Source organism: Chelmon rostratus, chromosome 18, assembly GCF_017976325.1.
Source record: "Chelmon rostratus isolate fCheRos1 chromosome 18, fCheRos1.pri, whole genome shotgun sequence".
Taxonomy (NCBI): Eukaryota; Metazoa; Chordata; class Actinopteri; order Chaetodontiformes; family Chaetodontidae; genus Chelmon; species Chelmon rostratus.
In genome coordinates this window covers 15,907,706-15,926,575 of record NC_055675.1, presented here as the reverse complement: position 1 = coordinate 15,926,575, position 18,870 = coordinate 15,907,706, and the positions used below count along the sequence as shown (strand labels likewise).

The 18,870-nt window shown below is 41.5% G+C and overlaps 2 protein-coding genes across 2 annotated transcripts; both read right to left on the bottom strand.

Annotated features, from left to right (window-relative positions):
- Nucleotides 1–3,144: 3,144 nt before the first annotated feature.
- matn3a (matrilin 3a) lies at nt 3,145–8,721 on the bottom strand. The gene is made up of 4 exons (XM_041959168.1): nt 8,556–8,721; nt 4,988–5,563; nt 3,402–3,500; nt 3,145–3,200 (listed from the first exon to the last, which is right to left on the bottom strand). The coding sequence occupies exons 1-4, from the start codon at nt 8,719–8,721 to the stop codon at nt 3,145–3,147; spliced, it is 897 nt and encodes a 298-aa protein (XP_041815102.1).
- Nucleotides 8,722–10,353: 1,632 nt separating this feature from the next.
- On the bottom strand, nt 10,354–18,360 carry laptm4a (lysosomal protein transmembrane 4 alpha). Its single transcript, XM_041958721.1, has 7 exons — nt 18,143–18,360; nt 16,033–16,153; nt 14,004–14,080; nt 12,652–12,774; nt 12,129–12,224; nt 11,880–11,978; nt 10,354–11,279 (listed from the first exon to the last, which is right to left on the bottom strand). Exons 1-7 carry the CDS (start codon nt 18,269–18,271, stop codon nt 11,205–11,207), a joined length of 720 nt encoding a protein of 239 aa, XP_041814655.1. The 5' UTR covers nt 18,272–18,360; the 3' UTR covers nt 10,354–11,204.
- Nucleotides 18,361–18,870: the final 510 nt, after the last annotated feature.

The following is an 18,870-nucleotide window of genomic DNA, read 5'->3' as shown; positions in this document are numbered from 1 at the left end:
AGAATTAACACAAAGAATCAAAGTCCACTTTAGTCTGGCAGAACCAGGACAACCATCCATCACACATGTTCATCCAGGGGGTCCTCTTCACTGACAGACCCTGCAGCAACACCACACTGCACCAATCACAACAGTTCACCTTCCCCTGCTGTCGAAATGTCTCAGTGCTTCAAGTCATTTCTCTAACAAGAGAAAGATCTGTTTCAGTTTGCTTCGCTCAGATTTCAGGAAAAAAGCAAAAGAGGGTGATACAGATGTGCATTAAAATATATATAAATAAGGAAGGTTTGACAAGAAAAACCTTTCCAGTCTTTGTGCTAAGCTACGCTAACTTTCATTTACTGCACAAAGCTGTGCTTTTCGTCAAACTACATAAACATCCTCAGTCCATTTCTCTGCTCAGTATAGACATTTGTGAGGGTCATCAGAATAGAAAAACATTTGAAATATGCAGTTTATGACCCTTACAAATACACAGTTATCAATGAAACAGAGCACCGTTAAAATGTTTGTGATATCGTTGAAAACTCAGTTGTAAGACCCTCTGAACAGGGATGCTTTGCGCTGAGCTTTATGTGTGTTTTCCACTTCTCGGAGGTGTGTGAGTCTCATTCATCTTCTCCCACTGAAACACCGGTGGCCTCACCTCTCTGACCGCCTGTGCTGCGCGGTAACCATGAAAGCCCCTGAAACAGCAAACAAACATAAAACAGCTGTCTGCTTAAAGGAAGGAGGGAGAGGATCCAAACCAGACTGGAGGTAAACGTTGGCGTGTTGACTCTCTGAGCAGACAGAGACGCTCTGTTGTCAGCGCCGTTTCAGGCAAACAGGCCAGCTCATTCCAGGGGTTAACACCACGACCCCTGCATGCTGTAAAGACGACATGGCGGTGATAACAGGGTGCAACAACAGATGGTGGCGTAGGAGGGATGTTAAAATAATTACACAGCAAATTCATTAATCGCCTCAGGCCAGCCAAAAGAATGGCTCTGCTCTGTCATTTTAGACTTTGCTTCAGCTTCATTTTGCATGTTTAGTGACTGAACGTGTGCTTCTGAGTGAGAAGCGTTAGGAAGTGATCGTCAGGTGACCTCAGATATCAGAGCAGCTTGACTGCCAGAGTAAATTATAGCACATTGTTAACAGAAATGTCAGGGCTCGACCATTATGTTTACCTTTCTATATTGACACAGAAATACATATGTGGCACTGACATTTACACTTATGTAAGAGAGACTGATATAATGCCTCTTTTGTATCCACAGACACACAGTTTAAAGCGATATGTCAAATTTAATGAATGACTTGTAATACTAGTGTCACAAGGTTTCATCAAGATTTAATGTGGAATTTACCATAATGACTTTTTTTATCGAAGGGAATTCATCTGAATGATCAGAGCTCATCATAAATAAAAAAAAAAATGTTTTCTTCTTCATGAGAAAATGCTTGTTAACAGTGCTTGTTAGTAGTTTAAGTATTCATGAGAAAAAATGTTTAAAGTCTTTGGGATTTTGCTGCAAGCTTTCATTAATTATGGTCAACATTTCTTAAGCAATAGCCAGTCAATGTATTTACGTCCTGTTATTCCCTCTATATGTTATTCCCTCTATATAGTTGTTTTCACTGAGAGTGGCGGAGTCCGCCATTCCCACACTGGATTCAAACTGGTTTGCACAAAGATTATTCATCTTTCATCATCTAGATCTTCAGAATTCATTTCACTGATATCAGCGTCACTGTTTAGCCTAAGATCACATAAGAAAGTGTGATTTCACACATGATATTGTTTAAGGTGCGATATGTCAGAGTCGGCCACCTGTCTAATCACATTTTACATCTAACTCTGTGAATTAAAGGCGTATTTCAGCCAAACCAGAGTTGGTGACTGTTGTAACACAGTGGAGAGACAAGTTTTATTTTGATCAAGTCAAGTTTGAATGAGGTGTGTTTTACAATGCTTTAATTCAGGATATAAGCTCGTCTTAGTTTGATAAAAGAGACAAACTTGAATTCAGAAGATGCAAAGTTGTATTTTTCTGTTAATTAAGAAAAATAGGAACATTTCCGTTCTTGATATTTTGTGAGAGCAAAAAGAGTTGTGAAACAGCAAACTTACATACATCTCCTAGCTGAAACTCCGGGCGGAGGCCTGAGCTATACTATTGAACTCTGTCACCTCTAGAGGTACGAAGTGGTATTACAAGACAGGACAGGCTGAGGCTAGCTGGGTAGCATTCTAAATTCAGTAGATATCTCTGCACATACGACGCAACATCAGAGCTATTATTTCATTCTGTTGATGATGTTACTGTGGTTAATTTTTTAATGTTTCCTAAAATTCTGGCCATATTTTACACTTTGCACTTTTGCAGAACTCAAAAAGACAACGTGTGCACACAAAAGCCTCCTTTGTGATTATTTTATTGTTCAACTTGTCTGCTGGGTTACATTTCTAAGTCTTATATGTCATCTCCTGACATCCACAGACACAGAAGATTAACATTTTTCATTTATTACACATAATACAACTTGCAACAATACATTTTTAGATAGCTAGACTTTTGTAACAGAGTATATAGTGAGAAAACATGCAAACATATTCAATGTAGGAAACATTTTAATAACTGAATGTTTCAGAGGATACGTTCATTTTTATGTTAAAATCTGTTGCTATACGGGAATTTAACAATTTCATAAAAAATACTATGTACAATATGCAGCTTTGTACAAACAGGACAAAAACACATACATAATACAGTACAGGAGAAACAATGAAATTAATGCTTGTTTTCTTTGGTTGTTATACATCACACAATGGTGTAAGCAGCTTTTATAGCAGTTTCAAAACATTGCATTTGACGTTCCTAAAAATCCCAGATCAGCTGTGAATAATGTTCCTCAACAGTCCTCAGCAGTCTGCAACTTGAGGGATGTTGGTTTACGAATCACAGCTTCTCTCCATGTGTGGTTGAAATCCATACAGTAGCTATGGGAAGGTGGGTGACAGGAAGCACATGTCCAAACCAGTGAGCCGTCTCTGCACAAAGTAAATAAACAAAAGGTCAAACCGTGTGGTGGGTGGGAGGTTGCTAATCACCCCAGAAAAAAAAAAGCTGTCATCACCTACCACGGTGTCTAACTTTAAGCACGGCCCACCACGTTCTCCAGACGCTCTATTCTCCCAGACACGTCGGCTAGTGAGTCCAGTCAAGGAAACTGGTTTACAGGCACAATTAAATGATAAAAACAGAACGAGAGATGGTGGTCATGTTGCTCCATTTGTACACTGTTAAATGACATGCCAGCAGGTAGAAATAAGCAGCCGTCGCCTCAGTGAAACTTGCTGCAGAGACTGTTTATAATAAAACGTCTTCCATCTGAAACAACAGGAAGGATATGCTTGGCTGTGAGCTGCTGGATGGCCGCCTGCGTCTGCTTCTGGAAAACCAGCCTGGCTTCGCATTTACAGGGATCCTCCACCACCTCCACCTTCACCTCTTCGCCGGGAGAGAGCAAAATTCACATCAGTGTAACAGATCATGTAGAGAGTGAAAAATACCACCCACTCTCCTTTTTCCAACAAGGCTGCCAAAGCTAAAACGACTAGAAACACTTTTATAGATAAATACTTTCCAAAATATTCTACAATATCATTTACACACAAGAATTATGCAATTATAGTGACTCAAGTCTATAATATTACCTGATAATTGTCCAACAAATGCTACAATAAATAGGGAATTATCGAGTCAGGAATTATGCACCAGTTGGTTGTGATGTTGTGAAGCCCTGCTCAGAAGCCAAACACAGACTGCTTTTTGAAGCTTTTACACTTATACTCTCTTTCATCACAGCAAAAAGGTCACATTTTGCTGCAGGTCCAAACGGGTTGTTCTTACGTTTCAGGGCACATGTTTTCTTGTCCGCATTCAAGATATAACCATTCCGGCACTTGCAGTAATAGGAGGCATTGCTGTTGACACATATGTGCTCGCAGTCGTGTCCCATGGCACAGGGGTCCAGACCTAGAACGAGCCGGGATGAAGGGGTGGCGCTGTCAAGATGGCAGCATGGATACAGTTTCATGTGCTAGCATAAGCAGGTAGCTCGTGTTAGGTAAGGCAGTGCTCTGCAGATTGCAAAAATCCAATATTCAATGAGAGATTCATTTTCTGCTTGTACAAAAAATAGATATTTGCGAGCTTTTCTTGGTTTGTACTTGACCACGTGTGACTGGCGGAGGAAAACGTGGTCCATTCTTACACCTTCACCACATCTCAGCCAAGGTCATTTGCCAACTGCTTACGTTCACTGTGTGTTGGACAACACAGGTAAAATCACAGAACCCTGAAGTACCACAGTAATGACAGTTATATATATGTACAAGGGGGACAACACAAACATCAGACAGCAACAAGTTCACGGTAGAATCTCATTTGTCCAAATATTTGAAGTTCCTGTGCAGCAAATATCTGATTTTTGGGATTCATGTGCATGTAGACAAGTGTCTTTAGACAAGTGTATTATGTGCTGGTTGTGTTATGACTGAACAACGCCATATAAGGCACGTGCTCATATGCAAGTGTATTTCAGTCTGGATGCCTCTGTTTCCGGATTGTTTTGAAAAAACGAGATTCTACTGCACATTTCTATCATTTCAAATAAAAAGGGATTCATTGAAAGCAGTCATTATAATGATGCTTTGCTTGCTAAATGAATGACTGAAAGAAGCTGAAAGTTTAAGGCTGCACGGCCCCAAGACTTTACACCGTAAGCAGGTTCTAGCGCCGACATCTGCAGTCCATGTGGGGGTTGAGAGCATCTGGCATTTTCCTCATGATTCAGAGATTCTACTTCAACAATAGCACATTAAATGATCCACAATGTGCAACAAAACCCCCTGTAGACTGTAGGTGCCCCTTACTGAGGAACTAGAACCAGGGTTAATGGTGGGAAAAAAGTCTCGCGGGTCTCTTTGTCCTACCGCACAGGGTCTCCCTGAACTTGGAGGTGAGCTTCTCAATAACGCCGTAGGTCTCCACATAGAAGACGTGGTCGTCCAGAGGGATGCTGGCCATCAGCTGCAGGGAGCGCATGTCGGCGCGGTCCACCCCGACAGCGTAGATCTCGATGCCCGAGGCCCGAGCTGCGGCAGACACTTCCTCCACCTGGTCTTGAGGTCTCCCGTCCGTCACAATGATGGCCACTTTGGAGATTTTCCTGGAGCGAGGCCGGGCTCCAGACGGCTCGGTGAAGGCTTCGTTCACTGCGGTCTTGATGGCGAGGCCGGTCATGGTGCCGGCCGCCAAGGGCTCGATGCGGGAGATGGCTTTCTTCATGTCGGGTTTGTTGAAGTGGTCTTTGAGCAGGAACTCGATCTTGACCGTGCTGGCGTAGTTGACCACGGCCACTCTGGTAGCCTCGCTGCCCACGTCCAACGTGTCGACCATGTCAGCCAGGAATATCTTCACCTTCTCAAACTCACCAGGACGCACGCTGCGAGAGCTGTCAATGATGAAGACCAGGTCCAGGGGCCGGCTCCTGCACTGAGAGTCTGTCTCTGGTGATCAACCAAACCATGGCAGGATTGAGTCCAATGAACACTAAAAACCCAGTTCATCACTCAGAGCAACAGTCAAGCTGCTTGGTTAAACGGTCACAGTGAAAGTAATACGGTTAACAATCAAGTTTAAAACACAGGACACTCTGGGATGCGCAATACACGTTCCCATGGCAACAAAGGGAACTATTGTGCATCACTGCGGTGGTAAAATAAAAGGTTGTGGCTCAGGTGAAATGATATAGTATGCCTTATTTCATACTGCATCGTTTCACTGTTTCAACAGTCCATCAGAGACGTATCACAGGTATCCTTTTATCTCATTTCCTGAATGAAAAGGATGCTTGATGCCCACACATAAAGATGGAGACTTAGGAGAATTAGGAGTCCTGCCTGTAAAATCACATACACACACACACTAAACTACATTTCTGCAGTTTCATCCTCTCTGGTTGTTCAAACTAAGTCTGTTCAAAGGGCTACTTCGTTAAACTGCTCCCACTAAAATAACAATTCAGTAACGTCACTTGAAGATAACAGTTACGCTCTTACGTCTGTACAATGAAGCTAAAGCTAGCAGATTGTTAGCTTAGCTATAAAAAAACAATCATTATTTTATGCCAATCACACAGAGTACAACAAAACAGGCCCTGAGAGAGAAGAAGGAGATCAAACTTGACAATATAGAGGTGTTAAAGGGGGATTTTGTTATCTTTCGCTAGCTGTTTTCCTCTATTTCCAGTCTTTATGCTAAGCTAAGATAACAGTCTGCTTGCTGCAGCTTCATATTTATTGTACACACATGAGACTGTTGTTGATCTTCTGATCCCTCAGCAAGAAACAGAATAAGCCCCTTTCACAAAACATCTGTTTAGCCCTTTAAATAATGCGTTAAGTGGCGTTTGCACATTACTGTTACAAACAGATCTGACCTGCAAAGCAGTGAGGGGCACAGGTTGGGTTGCAAAGCAGACCTAACTGGTAATATTCTACCTGTCTCCACAGCACTGACGGTGGTGATGAAGCCGCTTTGGGTACTGACCGGTAGCGTCACAGGAGCGGTGGTCTCCACTGGCGCCACAGTGGTCACCACCACTGGCAGGATGGTTGTCACCGGCGCCACGGTGGCTACGGGCGGAGCTGGCGGCACCGTCGGTTCTGGTAGAGTTGGAAGGGTAGGGAGGTGTAGCACAGGTGTTGTTGGCACCGTTGGGTCTGACTTTGTTGGGCATGGGCCTTTGAATTTGTAAGGGAAGGGGCCTTTGAGCTTCTGGTGAGCTACTGGGAGAGATGGACCTTTGTATATGTGGTGCATTTGTGGTGCCACTGGCCCTTTGAATCTGTGGTGATATGGTGGCATGGGGACTGAGGGTCTGTGGTAAGTCACCGGAGGAGATAGAGGAATAGGTTGATACACTACCGGCGGAGGGATCCGTGGTGGCTGGTAGTGGTAGTGATACCCTCCTCTATACGTGTAATCACCTCTGTGAACTACAGGGCCACCAGAAAGGAAAAGTGATGGAGAACATTAGTATGTTGAAAGTCAGTAAACAGGAGAGTTGTGTAGGCTGACATGGTGGAGTAGTGAAATATACAACGCAGACACATAATTAGTTGAAGCATGAGTGTAAGTTCAGCCACCTGGGCTGTTTGCAACAAGCTGGATTATCCGAACGGTGCTTGTGAAACACCCAGTAAAGAATTTCAGATTTCATGTTTACTGTTTTTGAGAAAAGCATAAAATCCTGTTACACTATTGGTTAGATTACATTTTTGAGAGGAGAAATATCTAGTCTTAGTAGGCCAGGTCCAGCCTTTGATATGTTAAACTTACAAAAAAGACTGTTTTCAAATGAAATCTGCAAGAATTAATGACTTACAATACAATTAGCATTATCTTTATACAAAAGGTCTAATGTGGCTAGAAAGTAAGTGGTGGAATGTAATGTAAGTACATTTACTCGAGTACTAGACTTAAGAATAGTGTGAAGGTACTTCAGCACCTCGATTTAATGCATTTATACTTCTACTTCACTACATTTGAGAAGGTAATATTGTGCTTTTTACTCAACTACATTGATTATAGTTACTTTTAATTATTTCACACACAAACATACTGATCAGCTCTTTCAGTATGACGCTTTCAGAAGTTCCACTTTGACTGACAACTCCATTAAAATGCTGCTTACACATTGTGCAAATAATCAATAATCAGATATACTGTATAATACAGCCTAATAGGATACTTTATTTGAGCAAAATTTTAAATACATTTACTTACAATAGTGTGTTTCAGTGGTAGAGAAAGTACTTGTATTTAAGTAGCAAAACAACTATTTAAAAATACTCGATTACATGTAAACGTTATGCATTCAAAATCTCATGTAGATGTACATAATTATTATCAGGAAAATATACTAATAAAAGTATCAAAAGAAAAGCACTTGTTGTGCAAGAAAATGGCCCCTGTGGGCGATTTATAGCTGGTCAAGGTGGAGCTGCTCGGGGTCATGCTGTGCAAATCTGTATTTAATTCATTTTGGATTTTTCTAATGCGGTTATTTAAACAAAACCACTGGAGAAGTTTAGAGGGGACATGTCTCTTTCAGCTCATAGATGTCTACAGGAAGTAAAAAGGAGAACCAGGTTTATTTATAAGGGGTCACAGATCGGATCTCTTATTTAGCTTTTAGCAATGCATTGAATCCTCTAAGCTCAGGATTTGCTGTTTTAATGGGTTTAGGAAAAAGTGAAAAATCCCCCTCACATAAATGTAGTGATGTAGAAGTATTTAATGTACAAGTACCTGAAAACTTCAATGAGACTACTAATGTAGTTAGTTGCTTTCTATCACTGGTGTTTTCACACTGCTGTATTACCACTTTTAAAATTAAATACATTAAATAAACTAGTAAACGTCTCGAGCTGCTGTAAAGTAACTAAAACTGTCTTTCAGAAAACTCTTCAGGATACAGGTCTGAGTCAAACCTACTTGCTGGATTCAGGGTCCTGTGCGGTGGTCGGCCATTACTCCTGGTCTGCGCGTAGCTTTGCGCGGCGATCAGCTGAGGGTCCCCCGCGCTGAGGTGGTATGTGGCCCGGACATCAGGCAGCAGCAGGGGGGCGCAGCACAGCAGGCTCCAGAGGAAACACTTCATCATGTTTGCATGCGGAGAGTCCTCCGGTGGTCTGCCCGGTACCTGCTCTCAGTCCCTCAGGGTCCTGCTCGGCTCAGCGGGGGTCTGACCGCCTCCACATATGAGGGGCCTCTCAGTCCGGCACGTCAAACGGTCCGCCCAGTCCGAAGGTGGGACTGACCCTCAGACCCCGCTGAAGAGTCCCTCAAACGCACCACTTTCCTCCGCCAAACATGTTGACCAGAAACCATAAAGTCGCAAAATGGTTCCGATTAATTTCTAATTTATTCAGTGAACTAATCAATAATTCATTTTTATCTCGCGCCATGAAGGTCTAAATAACATTTTAAAGCCCTTTTCTACACCACCAGGAATAACTGGCTATTTGATGGAGAAATGCTGAAATTTGAATTTTGCTGACTTTTTGCTCGCTAGTTCATCATTTCAGTAATTAGGTCAAATCAAGTTTAAAGCAACACAACATCTTAGATCAGCGAGGAGACGACTGCTGATTTTAAATCATTTTAGGTGTGTTATTCCCCCTTTATGCCCCCTTTGTCACAAAGTAGTTTATTTTAGTGCATTAGAAATATAATTACAAGTACATCTTAATTTGAAATAATTAATTTTAAATGTGTTTAATTTAAAGTATGCTTGACATGTACTTTTAAAAAGTGTTGCCATGAGGTAAAAATGAATATACTAATTCTGCGATACTTAAAGTGGTATTTCAAAGTACTTTGTACAAAGTGCTTTCAAAGTAAGTTTGTAAAAAGTTCTGCCAGTTTAGCAAACTATTATACTTCAGGTACACTTAAAGTATCACTTCAGGTGTACTCAAGGACTGCTTGAGTTTACTTGAAGGTGACAAAAATAGCACAAAGTGTACCGCATACATTCTTAAAAAAATCATTATTAATTATGTGTTAATCAGTGAGAAAGGATAACACTGGGGAAAGTTGAGATTCCAGGTCTGAAGACTTTACCCAAGAATCATTCAACTTAAAGAAGAAACTTTCATTTTAAATCTTCCTCGTGCAGCATCGGTTTGAGCATCATCATGGCGATTTGAATGTGAAATATTCTGGAGACTGTACCTCACAGTCCTGATAAAAACAGCAGTATATGGACAAAGTAAGAAGGAGGACTTGCTATATTACTGTGGAGGCTGTAAAAAGGTTCATTTTTCCACCTTTTCCACATGTAATAAAGTCAGCCTCATCTACTGTCTGGTATTTTTCCAATGAGACTGTTTCAACCTCTGCTTCACAGGCCCGAATTAAGAGCTCAAAACCTCACACTCATCCATCTTGACCTACTTCACTGAAAGTTCTCAGAAGTCAGCTCCAGTTTTCATCCTCTTTTCTGAATGACATAAGAGAATAAATCCTTGACCTCAGAAACAGCAGTTGATAAAACTTTTCACCTCGAGCTCCATTTAGCATCCAGAGCTGCTACTTTTCAGCCAAAACGCACGAAAAGGCAACTGCCAAGAATAGGCATTCTTGAATATTCCCATGACAGCTGGTAATCTGTGGATGAACGTCACGTGATGTGAAAGAGAAAGCTCCAGAGCAGCTAGAAGTGGCTGTTTGAGCTTCTCGGCAGATTAACTTCCGCCTATCTGACGCAAACAGAGCAGTCACGATGATATAAATGTTCAGAAACGTTTATTGAAGTCAAACAAATATTTTTTCCACTAGGATAAAATCATAATACCAGTAAAGTAATGAGAGGCGGGGGGGTGGGGGTGCTGTTGATAAGCATGCAACTACTAATGTTCACAAGACTAGCCGTTTGCTCCAGATGTCAGGTGAAAAGACGCAGAGAAAAATGATCCGTCGGCGGCCTCTGCTGTCTCTCAGTCTCTGCTGGGAAACTACTCACTAGCTTTGCTCACACGTCAGGGTGGCAGACAGTGCTGAAAATGTCTGGGGTGGTGGTGAACTGAACCACGGCAAAGCTAAATAAATAACAGACAAAAAAGTGCTACAGAGCCCATTCAAGACTGAGCTGGAATAGTCTAGGTCTTAATAACTGGGGGAGGAGGGGGACACAAATCAACAATAAGAGCTATAATAAGTGGATTGTCAGAACTTTTTTACACTTCATATATCAATCTATAGATAGGATGGTGCTGGATTGATGATAGCATTTCAAAGCTATTTAATTTTCACATGTATCCCTTTTACTAAGACATAAAAAAGGCCGGCGGGGTGGGGGGGCTGGTAGCTTCTGTTGCTTTTCAAACGTCACATTCATTCAGATTTCAGTCTTTCCCAACGTTCTCCTCTCACACCTCCAGGATGCTCTATAGAATTACAGAGGGTTGGGTTGAACAATATGTTCAGTGGCCTTACACATACACAGTGGGGTGGGGGGGGGGGGGGGGCAAGGATGTTCAGAAAGGGTCAGTGAGAGAAGGTAGGAATGCATATGGTGGTGGTGTGTTTGTTTGTGTGTGTGTGTGTGTGTGCGCACACGTGTGTGTTAGAGCTGCTGCTTTAAGCTGGCATGTAAGGGGGAGGTGGCTCCTTCTCTGGCATCTTCATCGCCATCTCGTAGGTGGGCAGGATGTACTGAAGACAGAGGAAAAACAGTGAGATCACTGTACAGAAAAGCAATCATTTTAAATCAAACTGTGATGCAATCTAAAACCACACAGACCAGATGAGTGTGTGCTGCGACTAACGATTATTTTCACTATTGATTTATCTGATGATTCATTAATCATTAACTCAATTAATCATTTGGTCTGTGAAATGTCAGGAAATACTAAAACAAAAATCCTGATCATACTTTCCCAGAGTTCAAACTTCAATATTCATGTATCCTTTGTTGTCACATTGCCAGAGCTGAAGACAGAAAGTTTTTGCCATTTTCACTTTAACAGAAACAATTTAATTTTTTTTGGTGAAAATCTGTGAAAACCAAATGATGAGCCTTAAATTGTGAGTTAGAATTCTCTCTAGATGTATCTGCAGTAAACGATTTTCTCCTGACAGGTTAACTCTTATGAACACTCTTTAAAATGACCCGCTTCTTTTGATTGTCACCGTGTGGATGAGATGCCACCTGCTGGCTTTACTTCAGCATTACACATTACTGCATCTCACACACAGTGACGAGTGTTTTTGCGACAGTAGATACTGACAGAGTCGCTCAGGCAGCTTCCATACCTGGGGAGGGGTCTCAAAGGCAGGGTAGACAGCAATCTCTGGCATGTTCCTGTTGTTGATGTACTTGTAGCAGTTCCACACACAGTTGATCAAGTAAGCCTGGAATGGGCAGAGAAGATTGTATGTATGTGATGTAATGTGAATTGGAATGGACTGCCCGACTTTATATTAGCTTTAGCTTTCGAGGGACATAAACAAACCAACACACTGAATAAACCAGGTTTAAATGTGAATAACCAATAATTTCACCTTGAGGATGATGAGGAAGGCGAAGAAGACCAGCACAAAGAGCAGCAGGCAGCTGGAGTCCAGAGAGAGGAGGTTGTCCTTGTACGGGAAATCCGGCTGAGTGAGAAAAGAACAGACAGCGTCAGATAATCAATAAAACCCTTTTATACGTTCTCATCCTGCATAACAAGTCACTGATGTGAAAAAAGTTAAACATAAACATACAGATCTCCATGGGTTTTATTGTCATGGCAACAAGATGTTATAAGTGGTACTCTTCCAGAAGTTATGTAAAGTATTTCTAAGTATTTCTATTTGATGTTTTTAAATCCTGAAAAGAATCGGGACATACTAAATTAAATGTGGTGCTGTGGAAACAGAGCAGTTTGACAGTTTTCTCAGAAAACCTTTACTCCTTGACATAAACCTTGTTTTCTTTTTTAAACCTTTATAAAAACAAGTCTGCATTGTCAGGATCCTCTGTACTGTGACACATTATGTGAGCAGGGTCAGACTGTGGACTGGTGGGACTGTTGGCACTGACCAGCTGGTCCAGGTAGTCCTTAATCCTGGGTAGGTAGGTGAGAGAACTGATGGCCACCAGGCAGCTCAGCGCGAAGTCAAACAGCTGGTAGCAGAAAAACGGGATGAGCCAGCCGTCACGATGCTGAGGAGAACAGGTGGAGATGAAGTCGTGTTATGAGCAGACTCATCACTGGGCAGATTCTATTTGGGGCCACTATGTGCAAGGACCACTTTGGCTTCTTTTTCAGCCTCATCTCTGCACACTTCTTATATACAGTATCTGCATCCAGTGGGTAGGTTCGATTGCTCTCTATAAACTCAACACATGAGGACGCACCCGCAGCCTGAGCAGCGACCAGATACACGGTACATTGCATTACTTTATAGCCTAACATTAGTGCTCCATGTTTAAAATGCTAACCGCACCTTTCCTGGTTTAAATGTCTAATTAGAGATTGAAAACATTTTCCTGCTGCTGAGGCTGTGACTGCATCATCAGATGTGGTTTGGGGTAAATGAAAAGAGCCTGCCTACAGAGACAGGGAGTGCTGACACTGTAACTGTGTGTTCCAGCATGTCTTACTGTAACAAATATATAGAGACGGTTGAAAATCAGCAAAGTGGTCCTTAACTGAATCACTTAACAAGAATCTCTACAGGCATTCTGGGAGTTTTTTTCTACCACAGGCACAGTGTACGCTGACCTTAACAAGAATCTACTTCACTCTCCATTCCTACATTATGTAGCCAAATACTGAATATCTCTGGTATATTATGATCAAGGTTCAAACATTTAGGGTGTTTCAATGGGACACTACAGCGCTAACAGCGACTCTGCACCGCAACACTGTACAGGAGAAAGGGTTTCGACTAGTTGTCTGAAAGCATGTACTTGCACAGCTAAAGCATAACTCGCAGACTGTGTATCCAGCCTGCAAATGTATCAAATGCTTTAACTGTGCAGTCATCCCAACCAGCAGCTTAATGCAGGGCCACGTCAAAAAGCTATCAAACCTGTCAGTCTTGATGCCATCAGGCAGGCCTGAGAGGTGGAGATGACAGGCAGTGAGAACATAGCATTGTTTGCTACACTCCCACTGCATCAGAATTCTGTTCAACATATAGCTAAAATGTATCGTGAAGTGAAAAGAAAAAAAAAAAAAAAACACCAGGGTGGCTGCTCTGGCATTTCCTGTTACGTCCTGCTTACCTCTTAACTCTGGTGCTATTATTATACAACTTGAAAGCAATGCGTTTATTATTCATGAACATTCTGGGATTACACATTTGCATAAGACACCATGACAGCCCTTTAAAATAAAGCGTATGCTGTCAAAAGAGAAAGGCACCAGATCCTCTGTGAACACTTACAGTAATGGCTCCGTACACCATCATAGCACTGATAGTGAGCATCAGCAGAGAGATGGCAAATCCAACACAGGCATTCTCTGCATGAGAAAAAGTGAGAATCAATACATTTACCAAATATAGTGAAAGATTTATTACAAGTTAGTTCAGCATTGGCCTTGATGTATATATCAGTGAGTGTGGATGAATGTACTGTATATTTTCCTACTCTCTTTGAAGCAGCAGTGATTTGCATACAGTGTTGAGTGAACTGTCTCCAGGGCTTCCTTCTCTCCAGCTAACTCGGTTTTAAAAGGCCAGCTCTGGGGAGCATTAAGCCTCACCCTCTCAGCTGCGTAGTGTCGGTCAAGACACAATAAAACTCAGTCTGGGATAATTAAAAGCCCTTACTTTCATATCCTCTTTTCTCTCCATCACTCAGACTCCCGCTTCCTCAAACTGTTCTGCCTGTTGCACTGGAGAGATGATGTTTGTGAGAGAGCTACTGCAGCAATGCGGTTCAGGGGCATTTCTTTGTTATTCAGTAGCTCAAGCACAACTTGTACAAGCCTGATTCCAAAAAAGCTTGGATGCTGAGTAACACATAATGTGATAATTTACTAATCCTTTTTGACATATACTCAATTGAAAACAGTACAAAGACAATATATTTAATGCTTTACCTCATCAGCTTCATTGATTTTTCTAAACACATGCATATTCAGAATTTGACGGCAGCAACACATTTCAAACAAGTTGGGACAGGAGCAACAAAAGACTAGGAAAGTTAATGTACATGTATATAGTTGACTTTTATTCTGTATCCTTATTTCACTATATTATTGATCATTCTGTCTCTCTTTTATTCTTTTTGTCTGTAACATTTGACAGCCAATCTCCAGCATTATTAGATGCTGGCACAAGCGTGCTGCATGCTTTACTGGCTCACTGACACCGATGAGATCTACTCCTTAAGTATCAAAGCACTTCACTCGGAGCCATGAAAGTATCGAAGTTCGGTACCCAGCCCTAATAATGTTTGGTCCAGTTACAGTATCGCACTGTTTTTTTTACAGTCACAGTTTTCTTAAGTCAAAAGTAACCTCTTCAAAATGCCATTTTGTCCAAATCAACAGTCTAAAACTCGACGACATTCTGTTTACTAACACATAAGAGGAAGAGGAGCAGAAAATTGGACATTGGAGAAGCTACAACCAGAGAATATCTGTCATTTTGTAGTTTACTCTAATTAACTTAAAAACAAACACTTGGATAAGTCGAAACTAAAAGCTAGAGACCATTTTCCCATTTTCTCTCTATCAGTTTAATAACTTTAAAACATGGCCTGAAACATGGAATAAAATGAGTGCTGCCTTATGAAGCTGCACTGTTATGCCAACACTGCCTCTGTGGGCTGTGGACAACCTCCACCACCCTCCTGTGTGCTGGCATGAGCCTGCTGTGGGAAGGTCAACCCACCTCGGTTGTTTCCCCTCCTCTCCCGCTGAGTCACTGTTTCAGAAAAATGAGGAGGCCTTCACCAAGCCAACCAACCAGACAACCGCCAGCTACAAAGAAAAGGCACACTGATGGTCCTGCCAGCCCTGCCCTGGCACACATGAATACAAACACCTAGGACCAACATAACTCCTTGAGGAAAATACAAAGGAACACCACCAGTGACACTAAACCAATAACAACATTTTCAGAACAACAAGTACACAGCACAGCAGTGTTCTGGTGTCCTCGTGAGTTGTTGTTTTGCAGTCAGTGGGGAGTTTTGCTCCCTGTGGAAGATGAATCACATGTTCAACCCTCAACATAACAGCAGCTAATGGGATTGCAACTTTATACTTAATCCAATACAGAGAATATTTATTTAGTGATGTTTCCAGCCACAAAGCATCTTCACCTGAACACAGCGGAATTGAAAGGCCCACCATAACAGAATGTGTTTGATGTGTAAATGCTTAATAAACTCAATTAAATTTCTGTTTTTTTAATGCAGTTTTTTGGCCCTTACAGTAATTCTTATGCAGATTTCACCGCTTACCAGACATCCTGTCAGAGGCAAAGTAATGGTCGATGACCTCATACTGCAAGTCAATAGTGGGCACGTTCTCTGGGTGGGTCACAGCTACAGTTAGCAGGATGCCCATCAGCAGGTTGACTACCTGAGGAAAGGAAGGAGGGAAATACATTTTTTTAAACGACTCTAGCAGTGGTTTTTCATGTCACCTTACTTACAAATTGTGTATCCTTGAAATTATCAACAAGCTTTTCCAAATACTGTTTAAAATGTGTTTTAGATTAAATTCTTTCCTTACAGGCAGCCATTAGTTTTAGATCATGTCAACATTACAGGAAACTTAACTCGCCAAGACATGGATGAGATGAGATGGAGGAGGTAAGATTACAGAGACCAATTAATCACCCTTTTTTGTCAAGGTTACTTTATCATCATGTGGGAATGCAGTCGTGAGGAGGAACCATTCAAGGACTCAAGGACACTCCAGCTTTCATGCATTAATAATCGGCTTCACAGAAATTGCATTCACAGGATACAGTGTGTTGTTGAAAAATAAAATCCACAAGACAAATAAGCAACTGTGAATACTGTGAAATTACACATGCTGGCATGAACTGAAACTGATGGATATCTGGAAGGAAGAAAAGTGAAACTTACTGTGCTATAAAAAATAGTCAGCTATTTTGTAAATGCATGTCATCTGAAGTCAATGTGACACACTAAAATTATTAGCACTACTCTTTCATCAAGAACTAGCTTTTGAGAGGTGGCTGGAACAAGAAGTGAAACAAAACCTGAAAGCTTTTACATCCAACCTAAAATTAGACATATATTAAATTAAAGTTGATATATAGCAGCTTGAAGCAGCAACACATTTTAAACATAAATGAGTAAAAGTGGTCGGTATGTATTTTGAGTCTTCTTCCCAGTAACTGGGTTTAGTTTTTGTTGTCTTTGCAACCATCTTAACAACTACCCAATAGGGCATAAAGGCTAGCATCAAATAACAATGAATACAACAAAACGTAAAATGTAAAAAGTGATTTTCCCAAACAACACTTCCCTTGGCTGCAGTTACACTGGTAGGTTTCCACTTTTCAAACCAAACCAGAGTTTAAGCAGAGATAAATATCTCAAATTAATTATTATTAACCTGTGCAATGGCTGGCACCATGCACCAAATTACGAATCTTCCAAATTGTATTCATTTATTTACGTCTGGTTGTTGTATCAGATTACGATCGCAATTCTCAATTGTTGCTATATCACTGTGAAAACAGTGACATTGTGGAAATAGAGGAACACGACTCACGTGTTTTATACGCCAAATATTGTCCAGAGGGCAAAAACTCTCAGCACTTAGAAATGCAGCCAAAACCAGGAACATCTGTCATGTGATGTGGTGAAGCGAGAGCGGATTAATTCAGATATGAGTTGAATGAGAGTACTGCACGAAGGAAATGTGCAGAGGGCGACGATAGCCACATTAACAAACAGCTTGCTACTTCAGTGTGCTTACGGAACACAGTTCCTCTTTTCAACTACAGTTATTCCCAATATGACCTTATAACTACATCAGAAATTAGACTACCCACTTCGGTTTTTAGCAAATTATATCAATGAAGACTCCCTCACAGGCAAGCTTGCTGTAGTTGGACAACCGTTAACTAACGTTCCCAGGGTGGCGGAATGTCGGCTAGCTTGCGCTAATGTACTACACATGACGTTATGCGAAATTATCACGTTTCAAACCTTAAGTTAATGCACAAAGCTTGCAGACACCTAGTACCTGCTTACCCTTTAACGGATTTATAACTGCATGTTCAAGGTTGGGTTAGGTGTATCGATAGCAACACTTAGCTAGTCAACCATGACATGATAGCAGGCTAATGCTAACGCTAGCGGTCAGATGACATTAACGCGACATGTAACGGTAGTTAAAAAAAGTAAAATATAACGTCTAGCTAACATTGGAGTAGCCGACAACAGTCACAATCACTGCATCCTCAGAAGCCGTTTATCCTGTCTGGTTGACATTTATTATATAACTCACTACTTAAGGTAACTTATCACATTTGATAGGCAGTGCTAGCTAACATTTAGCTTGCTAACACCCATCAACCATTTCACGTACCATATACCATGTTCCCAGGATGATGGTCCCCGTCCTGACATGGCAACATCCACAACACCTGGTGGTGTACAATCTGTCTCGACTAGGCTTAAAATGATGCATGTCCTCCACAAGAGTTGGAAGAAACATCAGGAGAGCTGGTCGTGGAGGAGAAAAATCTTCTCAGCATCAACAGTCAGCGAACGAACGCGGAGGAACGCCCACTACTTCCCTACTGATCTGCGCGACACCGCGGATAAAAACAAACACTCTGACTGAGCGGAAGAGGTGGGGCCAGAGGCTTAATTTTTACTGACAGGGCTTTGAACCAATAGGCGTGAAGAAATTACAAGTTGAACCAATATGCTTCAGCAGCTTGAGAAAAGGCTAACTTGCTTGCTTTCAATTGCTCCAGGGTACCAAATCTGCAGGGGCGCCTGTGGACACATGTTCACAATACGGAAATGTTCTTGTGGTAATTTCATTTGGGAATTTGTTTATTTATTAATGTACCACCATTCCTGCAATGCAAAGCAAATTGTAAGGCAACACTTTAGGCATTATTGACCCAATTTTGAGGCCCCATCTTATAGAGGGGCCATGAGCTAAAAACCTATTCTTAGACTTCTTAGTATTTAACTTTATGTGGTGTTTATATGGTGCATTTTCTAAATAACATAGGTGACGTCAAAGTCATTACTAACCAATACATGCATACACAACGCACAACGAGTGGGAGAAAGTTATTA

Excerpts from the sequence above, each read along its gene's own strand:
- matn3a (XM_041959168.1), bottom strand. The coding sequence starts at position 8,721 with ATGAAGTGTTTCCTCTGGAGCCTGCTGTGCTGCGCCCCCCTGCTGCTG. Across the intron at positions 3,501-4,987 it reads GTTCAGGGAGACCCTGTGCG|AGGTGAAGGTGGAGGTGGTG; the intron begins GTAGGACAAAGA and ends CTCCCGGCGAAG. Across the intron at positions 3,201-3,401 it reads CCAGCAGCTCACAGCCAAGC|TAGCCGACGTGTCTGGGAGA; the intron begins ATATCCTTCCTG and ends GACTGGACTCAC.
- laptm4a (XM_041958721.1), bottom strand. The coding sequence starts at position 18,271 with ATGTTTCTTCCAACTCTTGTGGAGGACATGCATCATTTTAAGCCTAGT. Across the intron at positions 16,154-18,142 it reads TCCTGGGAACATGGTATATG|GTAGTCAACCTGCTGATGGG; the intron begins GTACGTGAAATG and ends TCCTTTCCTCAG. Across the intron at positions 12,775-14,003 it reads TGGTGTACGGAGCCATTACT|CATCGTGACGGCTGGCTCAT; the intron begins GTAAGTGTTCAC and ends TGTTCTCCTCAG.